The sequence below is a fragment of the Megascapheus bottae genome, chromosome 21, assembly GCF_031878675.1.
Source record: "Megascapheus bottae isolate mThoBot1 chromosome 21, mThoBot2.hap1, whole genome shotgun sequence".
Taxonomy (NCBI): Eukaryota; Metazoa; Chordata; class Mammalia; order Rodentia; family Geomyidae; genus Megascapheus; species Megascapheus bottae.
In genome coordinates this window covers 24,629,996-24,644,516 of record NC_143529.1, presented here as the reverse complement: position 1 = coordinate 24,644,516, position 14,521 = coordinate 24,629,996, and the positions used below count along the sequence as shown (strand labels likewise).

The 14,521-nt window shown below is 53.3% G+C and overlaps 1 protein-coding gene across 1 annotated transcript; it reads right to left on the bottom strand.

Moving 5' to 3' along the window:
- Nucleotides 1-1,166: 1,166 nt before the first annotated feature.
- Nucleotides 1,167-14,314, bottom strand: Wnt6 (Wnt family member 6). Its single transcript, XM_090354389.1, has 4 exons — nucleotides 14,033-14,314; nucleotides 4,057-4,277; nucleotides 3,467-3,801; nucleotides 1,167-2,174 (listed from the first exon to the last, which is right to left on the bottom strand). Exons 1-4 carry the CDS (start codon nucleotides 14,110-14,112, stop codon nucleotides 1,713-1,715), a joined length of 1,098 nt encoding a protein of 365 aa, XP_090210515.1. The 5' UTR covers nucleotides 14,113-14,314; the 3' UTR covers nucleotides 1,167-1,712.
- Nucleotides 14,315-14,521: the final 207 nt, after the last annotated feature.

Genomic DNA, 14,521 nt, shown 5'->3' with positions numbered 1-14,521 from the left:
CTTCTTTACAACACAGAGAGAACAAGAGCACTGGAGAAGCTCTGAGGTTCTGATATAGAAATGAAGCCTCTTGGACAATCCAGCCCAGTATAGCCCAAGCAGAAGAAAGTCATGTGACCGACCCCGGCCCAGATCAATAGGTTTGCCACATGTCAGTACCCAGCTGAGTTCTGCCACATTTAAAAGAATCCTGAGAAACAGTTACTTCCAGTTCTTTGTCATGTAGCGATGTCATTGTGAGGCTAGGTTGTAAATGTCTAAGCAGCAGTATCAGCTTCAAACTCAGGGTGCCTGAAAAACGAAAGCTCAAGCCTTATCCTGTGTATCTTGAGTGGAGGGGATCATTCCCCACTGCAGTATTTGCCCCAGGAAAAAGTGGGGGAGGACTCTGAATGTTCACATTTTGGCTCTGTCCTCTAGCCTCATTCTCTCTGGAAGAAGATAGGGGCCTGGGCCTCAGCTCTGGAGAACCCAGAACTGTCCCTGTGTTCCTTCATCCCTGATTACCAGCTTCCTGAGAGGAACCAGAAGGAAGGCCATATGGTTGGCTGCCCAGAAAACCTTGAGACAATCTTGCTTTTCCTCTAAGTTGGATTAGAAATGTTGTGCCAGACAGTCTTTGTAGTGGTGAGGTGGAGATGGAGTTCATTTTGATAAGCTGGTGATGTTAATCACCTAGTTTCATCATATTCTACAGTTTATAAACAGATTTAATCCTGTGGACTTGGATGGCCCCAAAGAGTCTACCCTTGAATTCCCCAAGTCACAGAAACAGATGCCATGACCCCAACATTAAAGCAAGGGCTGGCCTGAGAATGAGTACATCACCAAAGGCTTTTGGTCCCTTTTCCTGTACCCTCTATCTCTGTCCCTTTAATGAGGGATCAGTATTTCTCCCATCCAGATCCAGGAACTTGATGGAACAAAAGTGAGCACAAGAGTGCCAAGGAAGAGATTACAGAGTTCCAGTAAAGTCTATTTCAGTGGTGTGGGGGAAGATGGGGACCCAGCAATGACCCTTGAGATGCTAGTTCTACCAAACCCTCTCCCTTTACAAACACCTTATAGAGCCTTGCATTTGGCAGCTCATGGAAGAGTCAGCCCTCCTCCCCAGAATGGGGTTCCAGTCCTATGGGTTAAACTATCGTGTGTGTGTGTGTGTGTGTGTGTGTGTGTGTGTGTGTGTGCTAGTTCTGGAGCTTAGACACTCAGGGCAAAATCAAAACTGGCACTCTACCACTTGAACCACAGCTTTTAGCTGGCTACTTGAAGCTAAGATTCTCAGGGATGTTTCTGCCCCCGCTACTACCCACTGTGATCCTCAGCTCTCAGCCTTCCCAGTAGCTAGGATTACAGGCATGAGCTACTGGGGGCCCACTGGTTTAAATATCTTTATTGATACTAAACTCACCCATCCATCCCTTGGCCAGCAGTTCTGAGAAACCCCATCCCCAGAGACCTAGAGACTTGTTTTCCATAGCCACCTGGGGCCCAGGGGTAGGGAGAGCCTTTATAGTCTCCCATTCGTTCTGGGCCATCGTGGGCTGTGAAATTTCACCCCAAGTCCCTAGCCTCACAGTTTTTGGAGGCCGACAAGGCCGATTCTTAGCGATCGGTTGGTCCCCGGATAACGCCCCCTGTTGGCGCTCAGAAGTCCCGCAGGTGTGGAAAGGGGGCCGGGGGCTCAGTTTGGAGAGCCAGGTGGCGCAGAGTCAGAGGCACAGGCTGAGCTCCTTGCGCACGCGGCAGCGATGGCATTGCACCACGCAGCACCAGTGGAAGCGGCACAAGCAGTTCTCCTCCAGCTGCACGCTCTCCTGGCGGTGGCCGCGGCCGCAGCACAGCAGGTCGCAGCCGCTGAGGTCCGGGGCGCTGCTGTTGCAGGCGCGGCCCCGGGTGCCGGGCGAGCCAGTGCGCCGATTGGGCGCACAGAAGTCAGGCGAGTCGGCGGCGTAGAGGAGATCGGCGCGGCCCGGTGGCTTGAGCGTGCGGACAGCAGGCAGCAAGGCTTTGCCGTCGTTGGTGCCCATGACGCGCGAGGCGCCGTGGAAGCGCTCCAGTAGCCGCGCGCCCACCTCGCGGAACGGGGGCAGCTTCTGCCAGCAGGTGCGCAGCGCGCATGAGCCGGAGAGCCCATGGCACTTGCACTCGGTGCGCGTGTGGCTCCGCACGGCCTGCGGGAAGCAGAGGAACGATGGAGGATGATGGTGGGGCGAGAGAGAGAAAGGCCAAAGATGCCCAGAAATTAAGATCGGGGAGTCAGGTGAACCGAAGAGAGAGAAAAAGTAGATTAAAAAGTAATAATAAACAAGAGGGAGATGAAGAATGATAGAATGAAAACGAGAAACAGGAATGGGGGGAGGGGACGGGCAGTAAGTTGAACAGAGATTCCCAGATCCAAAGCCAGAGAATGGAGAGTAACAGAATGGAGGCATGGGTGAGATTCTCCCTGGAGGGGGTTGGGGAGAGAGGTGGCAGCTGTCGCAGCCCAGTGCTCTTGCCAACCCGGCCTCTTCATTCCTGTCCCTCGCGGCCCCAGGCAGGGGCTGATGAGACACAGCCAGCCGCCTGGACGTCTGTCTCCGCCACCCCTCCCCAACCCTCTCGGCAGGTATGTGGGCCTGTCGGGACATTCCTCTCCCAGGCCCCCTCCTCCCTGCCTCTCAGCCTGCCGAATGCCTCTGGCTGAATCCTAAAGGACAAAGAATGGCAGGGGATGTGTCCTGAGCATTCTAGAACTGGGGAAGAGGGGAGGAGAGGCCTATCAAGAATGTCCTTCTGAGAACACGGGAGCCCTCCCTTTGTTGGTCCTTAGTGTCTGCAGTTAGGTTCGTAGGTGCACAACCCTATTAGCATATACAGGGCATGGGACCCAGGGAAAAGCCGGAGGCGAGGCCCCCACCTCACCTACAGATTTGTGCAATCCTCTCCCACTCACAGACTCTACTCTGTCCTCTTTCTGGAAAGACCCTGGCAGATCTCCTGGAGCCATCCTCGTTGCAGAGAGGACTAGGAAGCTGGCAAGGCTCTAGGTAGTGGAGACCGGGTCTGGAGCGGCTGGGCAGGCATTCAGTTGATTAGTGCCCACAATTATCTTTCCTGACCTTTGCCTGGCCATTGTGCACTTCCAGAAAGATGGGCACCTGGTCCTTTCTCAGCTCACTGCCCTTCAGGCCTGACCTAGCCCCTTCTAGCTTACAGCTTTTCTTACAGCTCCCCTACCTCCAGACCGCATGCCTTTCTGCTTCTCCCCTGCCCCTACCAGGGCATCCAACTCTAATCAAAACTTTGCCCATCATGGTCTCAGAGCTTTATCCTTCTAACTTGATGGTTAAAGGTGTTCTGCCCACTCCCACACACTCAACACTCCTGCAAACACTAACACACACACACAGCCCACTCCCACATCCACTCCCCCTCACCTGCACACTCCCACACCTCCACACTCTCCCAGGCCCATACGCACCAGCCGACCCGCCTCGTTGTTGTGTAGCTGCACCAACAATCGGATGTCTCCGCGTCCTCGCTTATGTCGAGCGTCCATAAAGAGCCTTGACTTCTCGTCCCCGAAGTCCACGTCGTCGCCGCAGCCTCCCCACTCCCAGGTGGCGCTGGCCTCTGGGGAGCCTGCTGGGCCTGGAGGGCCCGGGGTACCCAGCAGGCCCGAGGGGCGGGGCGGTGCCCGCCCTCGGGGAGCCTGGCAGCCACACTGCAGCAGCTCGCCCATGGAGCAGGCCTGCGTGACCGCGTGGCTGGCACCGGCCGCGGTGATGGCAAACACGAAGGCCGTCTCCCTAATGTCTGCGGGGCGAGGGAGAGGGACCGTGAGCGCACACCCAGGACCGCAGCTGGGGCCGACTGGAGGCGTGCGCTGGGCCTGGGCGGGGCTGGGCAGGGCAGGGCAGGGTGGCTAGCTGCTGGGAACCGCCTGGGAGACGGGGTCGGTGGCGCTGGACGCCAAGAGGCGGAGGGGGTCAAGGTGTTCACAGATCCGACTGGGGTTTTGATCCCCTCTGGGCTGGGAGCCCCTCCCCCAGGCCAGCTCCCCACACTGACCCTGTTGCAAGATGCGACCAAAGGCCTTGCTGTGGCTGGAGCAGTTCCAGCGGCGGAAGCGGAACTGGAACTGGCACTCTCGCACCCCGAGCCGGGCGCCCCGGGCTAACTCTGCCACCACTTCTGGCTCAGCCTGGCACAACTCGGCCTGCCGCCCTGCCAGCCGCCGGGCCTTCCTGCAGATACTGGTAGGATCCGTGACCAAGGGGCTGCCCACGGCCCTGGAGAGCAGAACAGCAGACGTGACTCCCACAGGGGAGGGGGAGGGGAGCAGAGGAGAGCGGAACAGCCCCATTCAGCCCACAGCCAGGAGCCCACAAGCCTCCCCATCGAATCCCAAGGGAGACTGACACTCATCCTGGTGGTTTCCTTACCATTTCAAGCCACAATCTCCTCTTAACTAAAGCCTAGACTGAAAATAGGTACAGAGCAAGGAGTCTTACCCTTCTGGCTGTATTTTCACTGATAAATTCTTAAAGGATCCCGGCTCAAGCTAAAGGCAGCTGGCACTAGGCAGGCCAAGATTAAAAATTCAACAAGCCTCGCTCAAAAAGAAGAAATTAACAGAAGGGAAAAAAATTAAAGCTGTCAGAGAAAGAGACCATAGATCACAAAGGGACACTCAAGAAAAATAGGCAATATCAGGAAATGATGTGGTCGTAGTGGACCACAAGCTGGATACCTAATGAAAGGCAGCTGACTTCCAGGGACAGAGAAAGCCATGTTATTATTAGAAAGATTTGGAAATGGAGCCTCTGAGAATTCGGCTTACATCTCTAAGGTGGGCCTTCTTATCACCATAATCCATTTCATGGAACCCAAGAGTAACATTGCTGGGGGGTAGGTGACACCCTTCTCCAGCACCAGGGTCCATGGTTTTCCCAGCTCAGGATGGCATCAAGCTAAGCATGGAGACTGGGTGATAGAACCAGTTGGGCAGAGGGGAAGGGTGGACAATGGCTTGGGAGAGGAGACCTTATGGGAAGTTTCACACACTGAGAAATCACTCCACCCCCTACATTTAGCTTTCTACCTAAGCAGAGAGCTGCCATTTGGTTGCCACGGGCTGTCTGTCAGCCAGGAATTCACAGCTGGGGGTAAAAACCACTTGAATCTGATGGCTCCTATATGAACACAGCTGGGATTCCTGTTTAAAAGGAATACATGGGTAGAGTTCTGGTAGAATAGTTTGAGGCAACCCAGAAGCCCCTCGGCATGGAGCAAAGAAAGACAGGGTAAAGAAAGGGGACCCAGGAAGGCTGGGAAAAAATATAGAGGACCATCTTGGCAGATGAGTGTGAAAGGTCAAGCTGGCCTACTTTACAGTTTTGCATCAGTGGGTATCCACCACCACACTGTCCCCATTTATTCCACAAGTACAGGCTGCCCAGGCATGTTCTGAAATGCAATGGTCTTAAATAGATGCAAGAGGAATTTAGGTCTTAAGGTAGAATCCTCAACAATGAGAATGAGACGCTTGGAGAGATGTTTGCAGGAAGACAGAAGCTCAGTTCTTTGAGGATTCCTGACACACAACACACCTTGTAGTCAAGCAGCTGCCACCATTCCTTTCCACACAGTTTAGGAAGCAGGCATCTTTTAGGAAGAGACCTACACCAGAATCTGCCTTTCACTGAGCTTGGGACCCGACAGCTCTAGTCCCAAATCTTTCCCATCCCTAGAGGAGGGATAGAATGGAGTAATGAAAAAGAGGCTAAGGCTAGGACAGACTAAACTGGCTTCTAAGGGCTTTATGACAAATAGACTCTGTGTCCACCTATCCATTTCTCTATCCTCCTCTCCATCAAATATCTTAATTACTTATAAAAAAGGATTTGTAGGATGAATAGATAAAGACACTGAGCTCCTTAATTAAGTCAATTTCATTTTCCTTATTGTCTCCTGGCAGACTTTGAAGTCCCTAATTAATATTCCTCCCAATTTTACTATATAAATTTTATGGTGTAAACCTATTTTACATACAAATAACATACACATGACAGATGAATGAATACCATGAATTCATATTTCTGGAGGACAAAATGAGCCATTTAAGGAGAAGTTCTCTCAGGCACTACCCTACCTCCTACATGTCAATGTATTATTTCATGAATGCTAATTAACTTCCTCAAACATCTCCCCCCCCCCCCCCATGGACCTGGAGGCAGAGAGGATGGTCTCTCCTTAGCTATCCAGCTCCCCAGCTACCACCTGCATGTTTGGGCCTGCTGCTAAGTTCCTCAGCCCCACTTTCATCTACCCCTGCCCTCTGCTAACTCCCAACTTCCCCAAGGTTGACTGGATTTATCTTCCCAAGGTCAATCTGCCCCATCCCTTTCCTCTCCCTCCTCCACCTCTAGGAAAGCAGGCAAGCAAGAAGAGAAAGGCAAAAAAAAATCTCTTGACCTTGTCTGCTTCCCTAGGGCAAGAGATAGGAGAGCAATCATGGGCATATGACAAGCAGGGGCCCCAGGAAGGGGTGGGGCTGGCTCTTCAGTCAGGGTGGAGGAGGCTACAGCAGAGCCAATTTTCTCTGTCTGGTTTCCTGGGAACTAGGCTTGTTTACAAGCTGGTCAAGAGGAAGGATGGGCAGTACTAACAGCAGAAATCCCAAAGGACCAGCTTGCTCCCTGTCCTCCCAGTCTCCCTCCCATCTTCCCAGTCTCCCTCCCATCCTAAATACATAGGGAATGAAACTTCAAGGACAAAGGCAGGAGATATTTAGGAAAGCACTCAGTTATGCTTCTGAGCCTGGTTTTGGTCAGCTCTGGGGAGGCTGAGCTACTTGAGAAAAGTCAGTACCTTTTCTGGGCTTCACAAAAAGGATGACTCAGGGCTGGGAGTGGGGTCTAGTGGTAGAGTGCTTGCCTAGCATGCATGAAGACCTGGATTTGATTCTCTGCATCATGTACATTGAAAAAGCTGGAAGTGGTGTTGTGGTAGAGCTCTAGCCTTGAGAAAACTCAAGGACAGTGCTCAGGCCCTGAGTTCAATCCCTGGGACTGGCAAAAAAAAAATACTCTAAGCAGAAAAGAAGGGACAAACTTAGAGTTGGTCATTCTAATGGGCACTGAGTTGTTCTTTCCAAGGATGACCAGAGATCAGTGACTCAGTGAGCTGGCATCAGATGGGGCCACCCAGAACACTTCTGGGCCTGAGCAAGGCCAGTGGTTCTGGCCCAATCTAGGCTTCCAACTCTGGATTCAGAGGGACAAAGAGAAGGCCAAAGACCTCCCACCTCAAGTCCACCCACCTCCCCCTCTGTCACAGTCAAAAAGATGTGAGAGAACTGATCTACCATGTCCTCTCAGAGGAGTGGTCTCCACTGCAAGAAAAACCAGTTGGCTTGGGAGCAGGAGTTGTGGCTCAAGTGGTAGAGTGCTTGCCTAGCAAGCACAAGGCCCTGAGTTTAAACCCCAATACTACCAAAACCAAAGAGCTGCCTAGACATGAAATTTCAGGTGGCCTCTCACAATATAGAGAGAGATCCAGCTTACATAGTTTCTGCCCCCTACCAGAGCACTGAATCCATCCCAAGCCCTGTTACTAAATTTATGACTGAGTGCAGTGCGCTCTCTCTCTCTCTCTCTCTCTCTCTCTCTCTCTCTCTCTCTCACCACAGAGCAATCCAACAAGCTCTCTGTAAGCTCACTGCAGCACTTTCTAACCTTGAGAAAACCACTAGGCCCAGCCCTCACCTTCCTTTCCCGACTGCATCGATTTGGGAATGTTTGTTATCCTGCCCATGTGTCTGCTGGTCCTGTTTCCCTAGCTAGGCTGAAACTTCATTAATGACAAGTGTCTCACAAGGGGGCATGATGTGATCTGCAAGCACGTTGAGGGCTTTGGGGATTCTCCAGAGCTGAGGTGAGATCCAGGCTCCCCCACTGGCTTGTTGTATGGATGTTCAGAGCATCCTGAGCATGTGAAGCTAATTCTTCATATTTGCCGAATGGATAGTGAGACAACCTTCTGAACTTTGTTTCCATTTCCTCAACTGGAAAGTGGAAATAAGTAAAACTTGTCTCCCTCCTTGTTTACAAATGCAAAGAACCTGTCCAAGTGCTTGTGGTCTGCCCATTCATACCTTCAGTTCTTGGGGCTGCAGAATGCAGAGTAGGGGTGCTGGGCTCATCTGAAAATTCCTGTGAATGTCCTTTCTTTCAACTCTCTCTCCTCACTTCACATCCTGGTCAGGGACCAGAAGCACCCCACAGAACCCCTTTCCTTCCCCAGCAGCCATTCCTGCCGGATCACTGGGGCCAAAGGGACCACCGTTCTGGGAAGGGACTCATAGCTGGACTCCTGCTATTTCCCTACCCCCACCCACAAAGTCCCTCCACTGACCCCACCTCCCAGAAGCCACCAGAGGGAGCCCTGAGCCCTGGGGCTGTGGGTGGGGGCTGTACAGGGGTGGGGGAGGTGAGTGGTGGAGAAGGGGCAGAAAAATGTTGCCTGACGGCTGCTGGGCCTGTGCCCGCCCGCCTGTCCTGTCCTGCTCTGTCTAACTCCTAACTCGGTAATTACTGCTCCCCCTCCCCCAGTCCCTACCTCCACCCCAACCACCACATCAAAGCCAGTGATGCCCCAACTTCATTAACCCCTACCTTCCCACTGCCCACCTGCCAACCCCCCATCCCACCCCTCTCCACTGGACCCAGTTTGGTTCCCTGTGTCTTCCTAACTCCTCACCACTTACAAGAGGCAGGTGCTTATTTCACCATTCCAATGGGCTTCCCACTGGATGAGGCTGGGGGAGGCAAAGCATCAGGCAAATGGACCCTTGGGGACACCTGGAAGGAGCTGTCAGGTGTCTTCTGTATGTGGGGTGGGGAGAACCCATCTGAGAGTGGGGATGGGGGAGCACAGTGCACGTGGAAGGCCCTTTCCCCTTACCTGATCCCTCCCAGCACCACAGGGTACATGAGAGCAGGAGCTGAGTGGGAGGTGGCCCCTGTCCCATCTCAGGTATCAGCATTCTGGGTGACATCAGGCAAGTCACCTCTTGTTCCCGGACCTTCTGCCTCTATCTGTCAGAATATCAGACCAGATGATCTCTCTAGTCCCTTCTAGATCCAATTCTAGATTAAACAGAGGGCTCAAAGCTGGTGGAACCAGCCAAAGCAGACTCTTGGCCACATTTCTCTCATTCAACTCCACCTCAGGCAGTTCCCAGCCAGCCATGAAGGCTGTCCCAGGCTAGAGGGCGCTCTCACCAGTCTGCAGAGCACAGGGGTCTGATTCCCAGTGAGCCTCCTGCTTCTGCTGGGGGATGGGGGGGGGGACACACTGGCTGCTCGCCCTGTCCTGCCCTGCCTCGTCCCCTCACAGCTGCACTTCTCCATCAAAGTACACATTCTGGAATCCCCCTCACAGGGCCCTGGTGATAGAGCCTCCGGCTGCCCTCCCCCACCAACTCCTGGCTTCTGATGAGAATGGGGCAGGAGGGAGAAGCACCCCCCCAGGAAATGTCACAGTGCCAGGACTCTGGAGGGCCCAGGGCATGCTCTGGCCTGGATCAAGCCAGACTCCCTTTTGCCCTTGCCCTTTTCTGCTCACAGCCCCATTGTCTCCCTCCAGGAGAAGCTGCCAAAGCAAGAGGCCTGGAGGGGGGAACGGATGGCCACCCCACCCCATCCTACCCCACCCTGAAGTTAGTGGGAGCCAGCAACAGGACTGCCCACGAAGGGTCAGGGGCCCCAGATAAAGACAGGATGGGAAGAGTGGCCAGGCCCACCCTGGTGTTGGGGTGGCAGCTGGAAGACCTGGGTGTCAGGAGAGGCCTAAGTCCCACGTGGGGCCAGCAGTGAGGCTGTCCTAGGCTGCCACTTTATATAAGGCGGGGTGGGTAAGCAAGATGGGTATGGGGAGGGTGAGAGGCTGAGTGATGTTTTTCCTTGCCGAACAAGGAGAGGTTTAGTTTCTTTTGTAGAAAATATAGAAAAGGAAGAGGAAAAAGAAAAAGGAGATTGATTTGGCTCTTCTATGACACTGAGCTATTTTTTACATGCACTGATTGAAGGTATAAATAAAGTTATATCAGACATTGCAGAGATCTTCTGAGGGGATGGGTGCAGGAGGCAGAGGTAGAGGAGAGGGACTGGTGACCAAGAAATCAGATCCTCTTCTTTGTTCTACTCTCAGGACAAGCCTGAGAGGCTGGATGGCCTCGAAACAGTAGGATGGACAAAGTGACCTCAAGAGAGCCTAGTTAATGTTCTGGAATCTAAGATTCTATGATTCAGAAAGGTATGATTACAGATAAAGAAGAGTTCAGAAAGCATGCATTGCTCTATTGTGAGAAATTTGTTTTTAAATGGAAAGTAAGGGTTGGGAGTTTTGCCTAGTGGTAGAGTGCTTGCCTAGCATGCACAAAGACCCAGGTTCGATTCCTCGGTACCACATACATAGGGGGAAAAAAAGCCAGGGAGCCGGGAGTTTGGCCTAGTGGTAGAGTGCTTGCCTGGTATGCACAAAGACCTGGATATATAGAAAAAAGCCAGAAGTGGTACTGTGGCTCAAGTGGTAGAGCTCTAGCCGTGAGAAAGTCCAAGGACAGTGCTCAGGCCCTGGACTCAAGCCCAGGACTGGAAAAAAAAAAAAAAAAAAAAAAAAGGAAAGTAAGCATTATAGTAGAGGAGGTAATGAAGAAAGGAAGGCAGGAGAGAAACTACTAGAACCTGGAGCCAGGTCTTGGAAGTGTTTCTAGGGCCTGCATCATCACCCTACAGTGCCTTCCTTTCTTGATTGGGACAGGCGAGTCACTCAGAGGTCCTGGAGTTCTCTGCTCCCAGCCTGGCTGTGGCAAGAATGTCAGAATGATTCTCTGCCACCACGGGAGCTCTGGCCTGGTTAGCTGGAAGAAGCAGGCCAGCAAAGCAAGTCGGAGACACTGATCAACAGTCTGAATGCTCCCAGCTGACATGAAGCTGGAGAGATGGAGTGAAACGTGGCAAGAACCTCAGGCCAACGAGAGAACAAGATCCCACCCAGTGACCCAAACCTGACTTTGGAGGGCAGTGGTGGGGTGGAGTAGAGTGGGGAGAAGAGTGTAAGCAGAATCAAAGATCATTCCAATGGGAGCCTGGGCTTAGACTAAAGGAATTAAGTGTCAGAAATAGACAGAGGAGAGGGACAGAGCTAAGGCAGGTGGGAAGGACAGGTTCTCTCTGAGACATATCTGAGAAAAGCATTCATTGGCTACCTTATCACCCAGGCCCCTCACTCTTCACCCAGCTTACCCTGCAGCTGTGGCCCTGAAGGCCTCTGTGTTCTCCCACACCTGCCCTCCTCACCTCCTCCCCCACTCCCTGCTCTCCAGCTTCAGGGTCAGCTTGCCAGGGACCAGGCCCCTCTCCTGTTGGCTTGGATCCCACCCACCAGTCCCTCCTGAACAAAGGAACCCCCACAGATACAAATCCCCTGAAAGGTAAAATAACCAGTTCAACAACACCGCACAAACCTATCTCCAGCACCTACACTAGCCTGGGCCTCCCTGCGGGACCCTGGAGGCAAAGGTTCTGCCTTCCAGGAGAATGGGAAAGAGATCCTAGAAGACAGCTGGCAGTTAAATGTAGTACCACATAGTTGCCCAATGCAACTATGTGAGATACAGTAAAAGTACAGAGAAGACAACTGAGGGAGGACAGAGGACAATTCATGGACAAGTCGTGTGCACTCATGCTTGAATTCAAGAATTGGCTGCCCTTAGCTTTTTGTACTCTACCACCACAACTCCACTTTGGGCTTAGAGCTAAAAGTCTTGCCAGTACTAGTGGCTCATGTCAGGAGGCCATGATCTGAGGATCACAGTTTGAAGCCAGCTCAGGCAGGAAAACCCCTGAGATTCTTGTCTCCAATAAACTACTTAGAAGAAGACAGAAGTGACACTGCAACTCAAGTGGTAGAATGCTAGCCCTGAACCAAAGAATCTCAGGGACAGTGAGCAGGCCTTGAGTTAAAGCCCAGGACGCACACGCCCGTGCACGCGTGTGCGAGCACATACACACACACAGAGGGAGGGAGGGGGAGAGAGAGGGAGAGAGAGAGAGAGAGAGAGAGAGAGAGAGAGAGAGAGAGAGAGAGAGAGAGAGAGAGAGAGAGACTCATGATCTTTATTGCATAGCTTGGCTTTGAATCAAGATTGATCATCAGATCTCAGCCTTCTGAATAGCTAGGATTACAGACCTGACCTATAGGCCCCTGACTGTAAGTGCTATGTTAATTGTAACTTCATATGGGGGATAAGAGGGAAGACAACCACCACCAACCCTATACTTTGAGAAAGGGCAAAATAGGAAAATTATGTTAGGAGAACCAGAGAGATCTCTTAACTAAAATTTTCTTGGGCCTCTAGATTTTTAATTTAAAGTAATGTGATTCGCCGCCCCCTTTATTTTTCACCTCAGGACTTTGTGCGGGAACGAAGTGGTGAAGTGGGCAGTGGAAAACACTTCCCAATACTGGATCCTGTTATAGACCTTCTCACCTGGTCCTCCCAGAAAGCCAAGTAGTGAGATTATTGTTCCTACTTTACAACTGAGTCCTACAGGACAGAGAGGGAGAGTGACTAACCCAAGACCACAGATTTAAAGGATGGATCTCAGATCTGTGTTATGGTAATCCAGGATCTAAAAACCCATGTGTTTTTATTTTTTTATTTTTTTTTATTTTAGCTATGATCCAGGATCTAAAGACACAAGTTCTCTAGCTTAAGACCTGGGTCATCTTCACTTTGCCCTCCCACAGTCAGCCAAGAGGAAATCTCAGCATCAAAGAAGGACAGCAGTCCGCAGCTCCCTGTGTGGGCATCCCACTCAACTCCCCAGGAGAGATCTGTCTGCCCCACCCCTCGTTCCACACTCGGGGGATGGGAGAGGAATGGAGGGTAGGAATTCAGCCAATGAAATGACAATATGCAAATAGACAAGCTCCTGCACTCTCAGGATTGGGTATTCCATTAGCACTACTGCCCAAATCCCTCCTCTCTGAACACTGAGCTATTCCAGGCGGGTGTTTGGTGCTCTAAAAACTCAGAAAGGGGTTTGTGGGGGGGAATCTTCAGGATTTGGATCTCTGAACTGTCTTGGCTAAGAACCCACCATCCCTGTCCCTACCCACCCCATGTGGCGCAAAGCTTTAGACATCTTCACCATGTAGGTATCTGTCTTAGCTCGGGACAAGTCCAGAGTCTGAGTCTGGGAAGATGTCAGATCTCTAGCCAAGCCAGGCTCCCCTTCCCTTCCACCAAGACCCCGTTTCTCCTACTCTCGGGCTTCACATTTTTATCCTTAACCCCATGTCTCAGGGCCAAGAGGATGGATCCATTTCCGTTCTCCTTTTCCGTTTTCTTTTCCCTGTCCCCGCACTGACCCATCTCTAGTGAGGCAGAGAGCCCTGACTCAGTTTCCCCATTTACATTCTTTTTCTTGTCACTCCAGCCCATGCCAAGGGAGCCAGAAGAGAAGCTGGTGAGTTGGAAGTCAAAAGGGGGTTGGGAAGGAGTAGCTGTTTGCCCCCCTCTCCCTTTCATAGTTTCTCACCTTGTTCCTTTCTCTCCCCCCACCCCCAAATCTAGCCTCTTGCCGCGTCCGTCTCCTAATCCCAGGGCTCCTCCTAGCTCTTTCTTTGAATTTCTTTACAGATCGGCTCGCAGCCTTCTCCTACCTACTCGCCAACTCCTCGAAATTGAGCACATTAGTTGGGGGGAGGACTGGAGAGAAGGACAACTCAACAGAATGTGTCCCGGCTTGGGAATGTTTAAATGGGCACGTCAGGAGTGCCCAGGCAGATGCCAGAGAATCCGAGGCATCCTCTCCTAGGTCTGCAGCGCAGCTTGCCCAGCCGCTCGGCTCCGGGAGCAAGTGGAGCCCCGCGGCTGCAGAAGCGCGGCGCGGACGCACTCGTGGTCGGGTTTCGGGCTCTCCGCCCCCCGGCGATCGGGGCGACGTGGGGGACAGCCGGGCTCGGCACTCACCACCACAGTCCTCCGACGTGCGCCGGACACAGGAGCAGCAGCAGCAGCAGCCCGAGGCGGAAGGGCACCGGCGGCTGCATGGTGACGGCTCCACCGCGGGCCGGCGCGGGCCGGGGGAGAGGCCGTGGGGCGAGAGGGGCGCGCGGCGGCCCGGGCTTCAGGACCAGCGCGGCGCTCGTGTCGGCGGCCGGGAAGCGAGGGCTCGGGCGGCGGCGGCGGCGGCGGGGGGGCCCATCCCGGGCGAGGAGGGCGCGGCGGAGGCGGAGGGCGGACGGGGCAGCCAGCGCCTGTGTCTCCCGCCGAGCTCGCTCGGGAGAAGAAATCAGAGCCGGGGGCGGGGGTGGGAGGGGAACGGGGCAGGGGCGTGGGCGGGGAAGGGGGGGGACAGGGGAGCCGCGGGAGTGGCAGTTGCGACAGTCAGGCGACCGAACTCCCGGGGGAGAGCGGTGCGCCCCGGGGCGGCGGGCACGGCGCTCGGCGGGGCCGGAG

Bases quoted from the DNA above. Each gene is read 5' to 3' on its own strand.
- Wnt6 (XM_090354389.1), bottom strand. From the start codon at position 14,112: ATGCAGCCGCCGGTGCCCTTCCGCCTCGGGCTGCTGCTGCTGCTGCTC. The intron at 4,278-14,032 runs GTGAGTGCCGAG...TCTGCTCTCCAG, and splicing joins CACGTCGGAGGACTGTGGTG to GGCCGTGGGCAGCCCCTTGG. The intron at 3,802-4,056 runs GTCAGTGTGGGG...CTCGCCCCGCAG, and splicing joins TGGTCGCATCTTGCAACAGG to ACATTAGGGAGACGGCCTTC.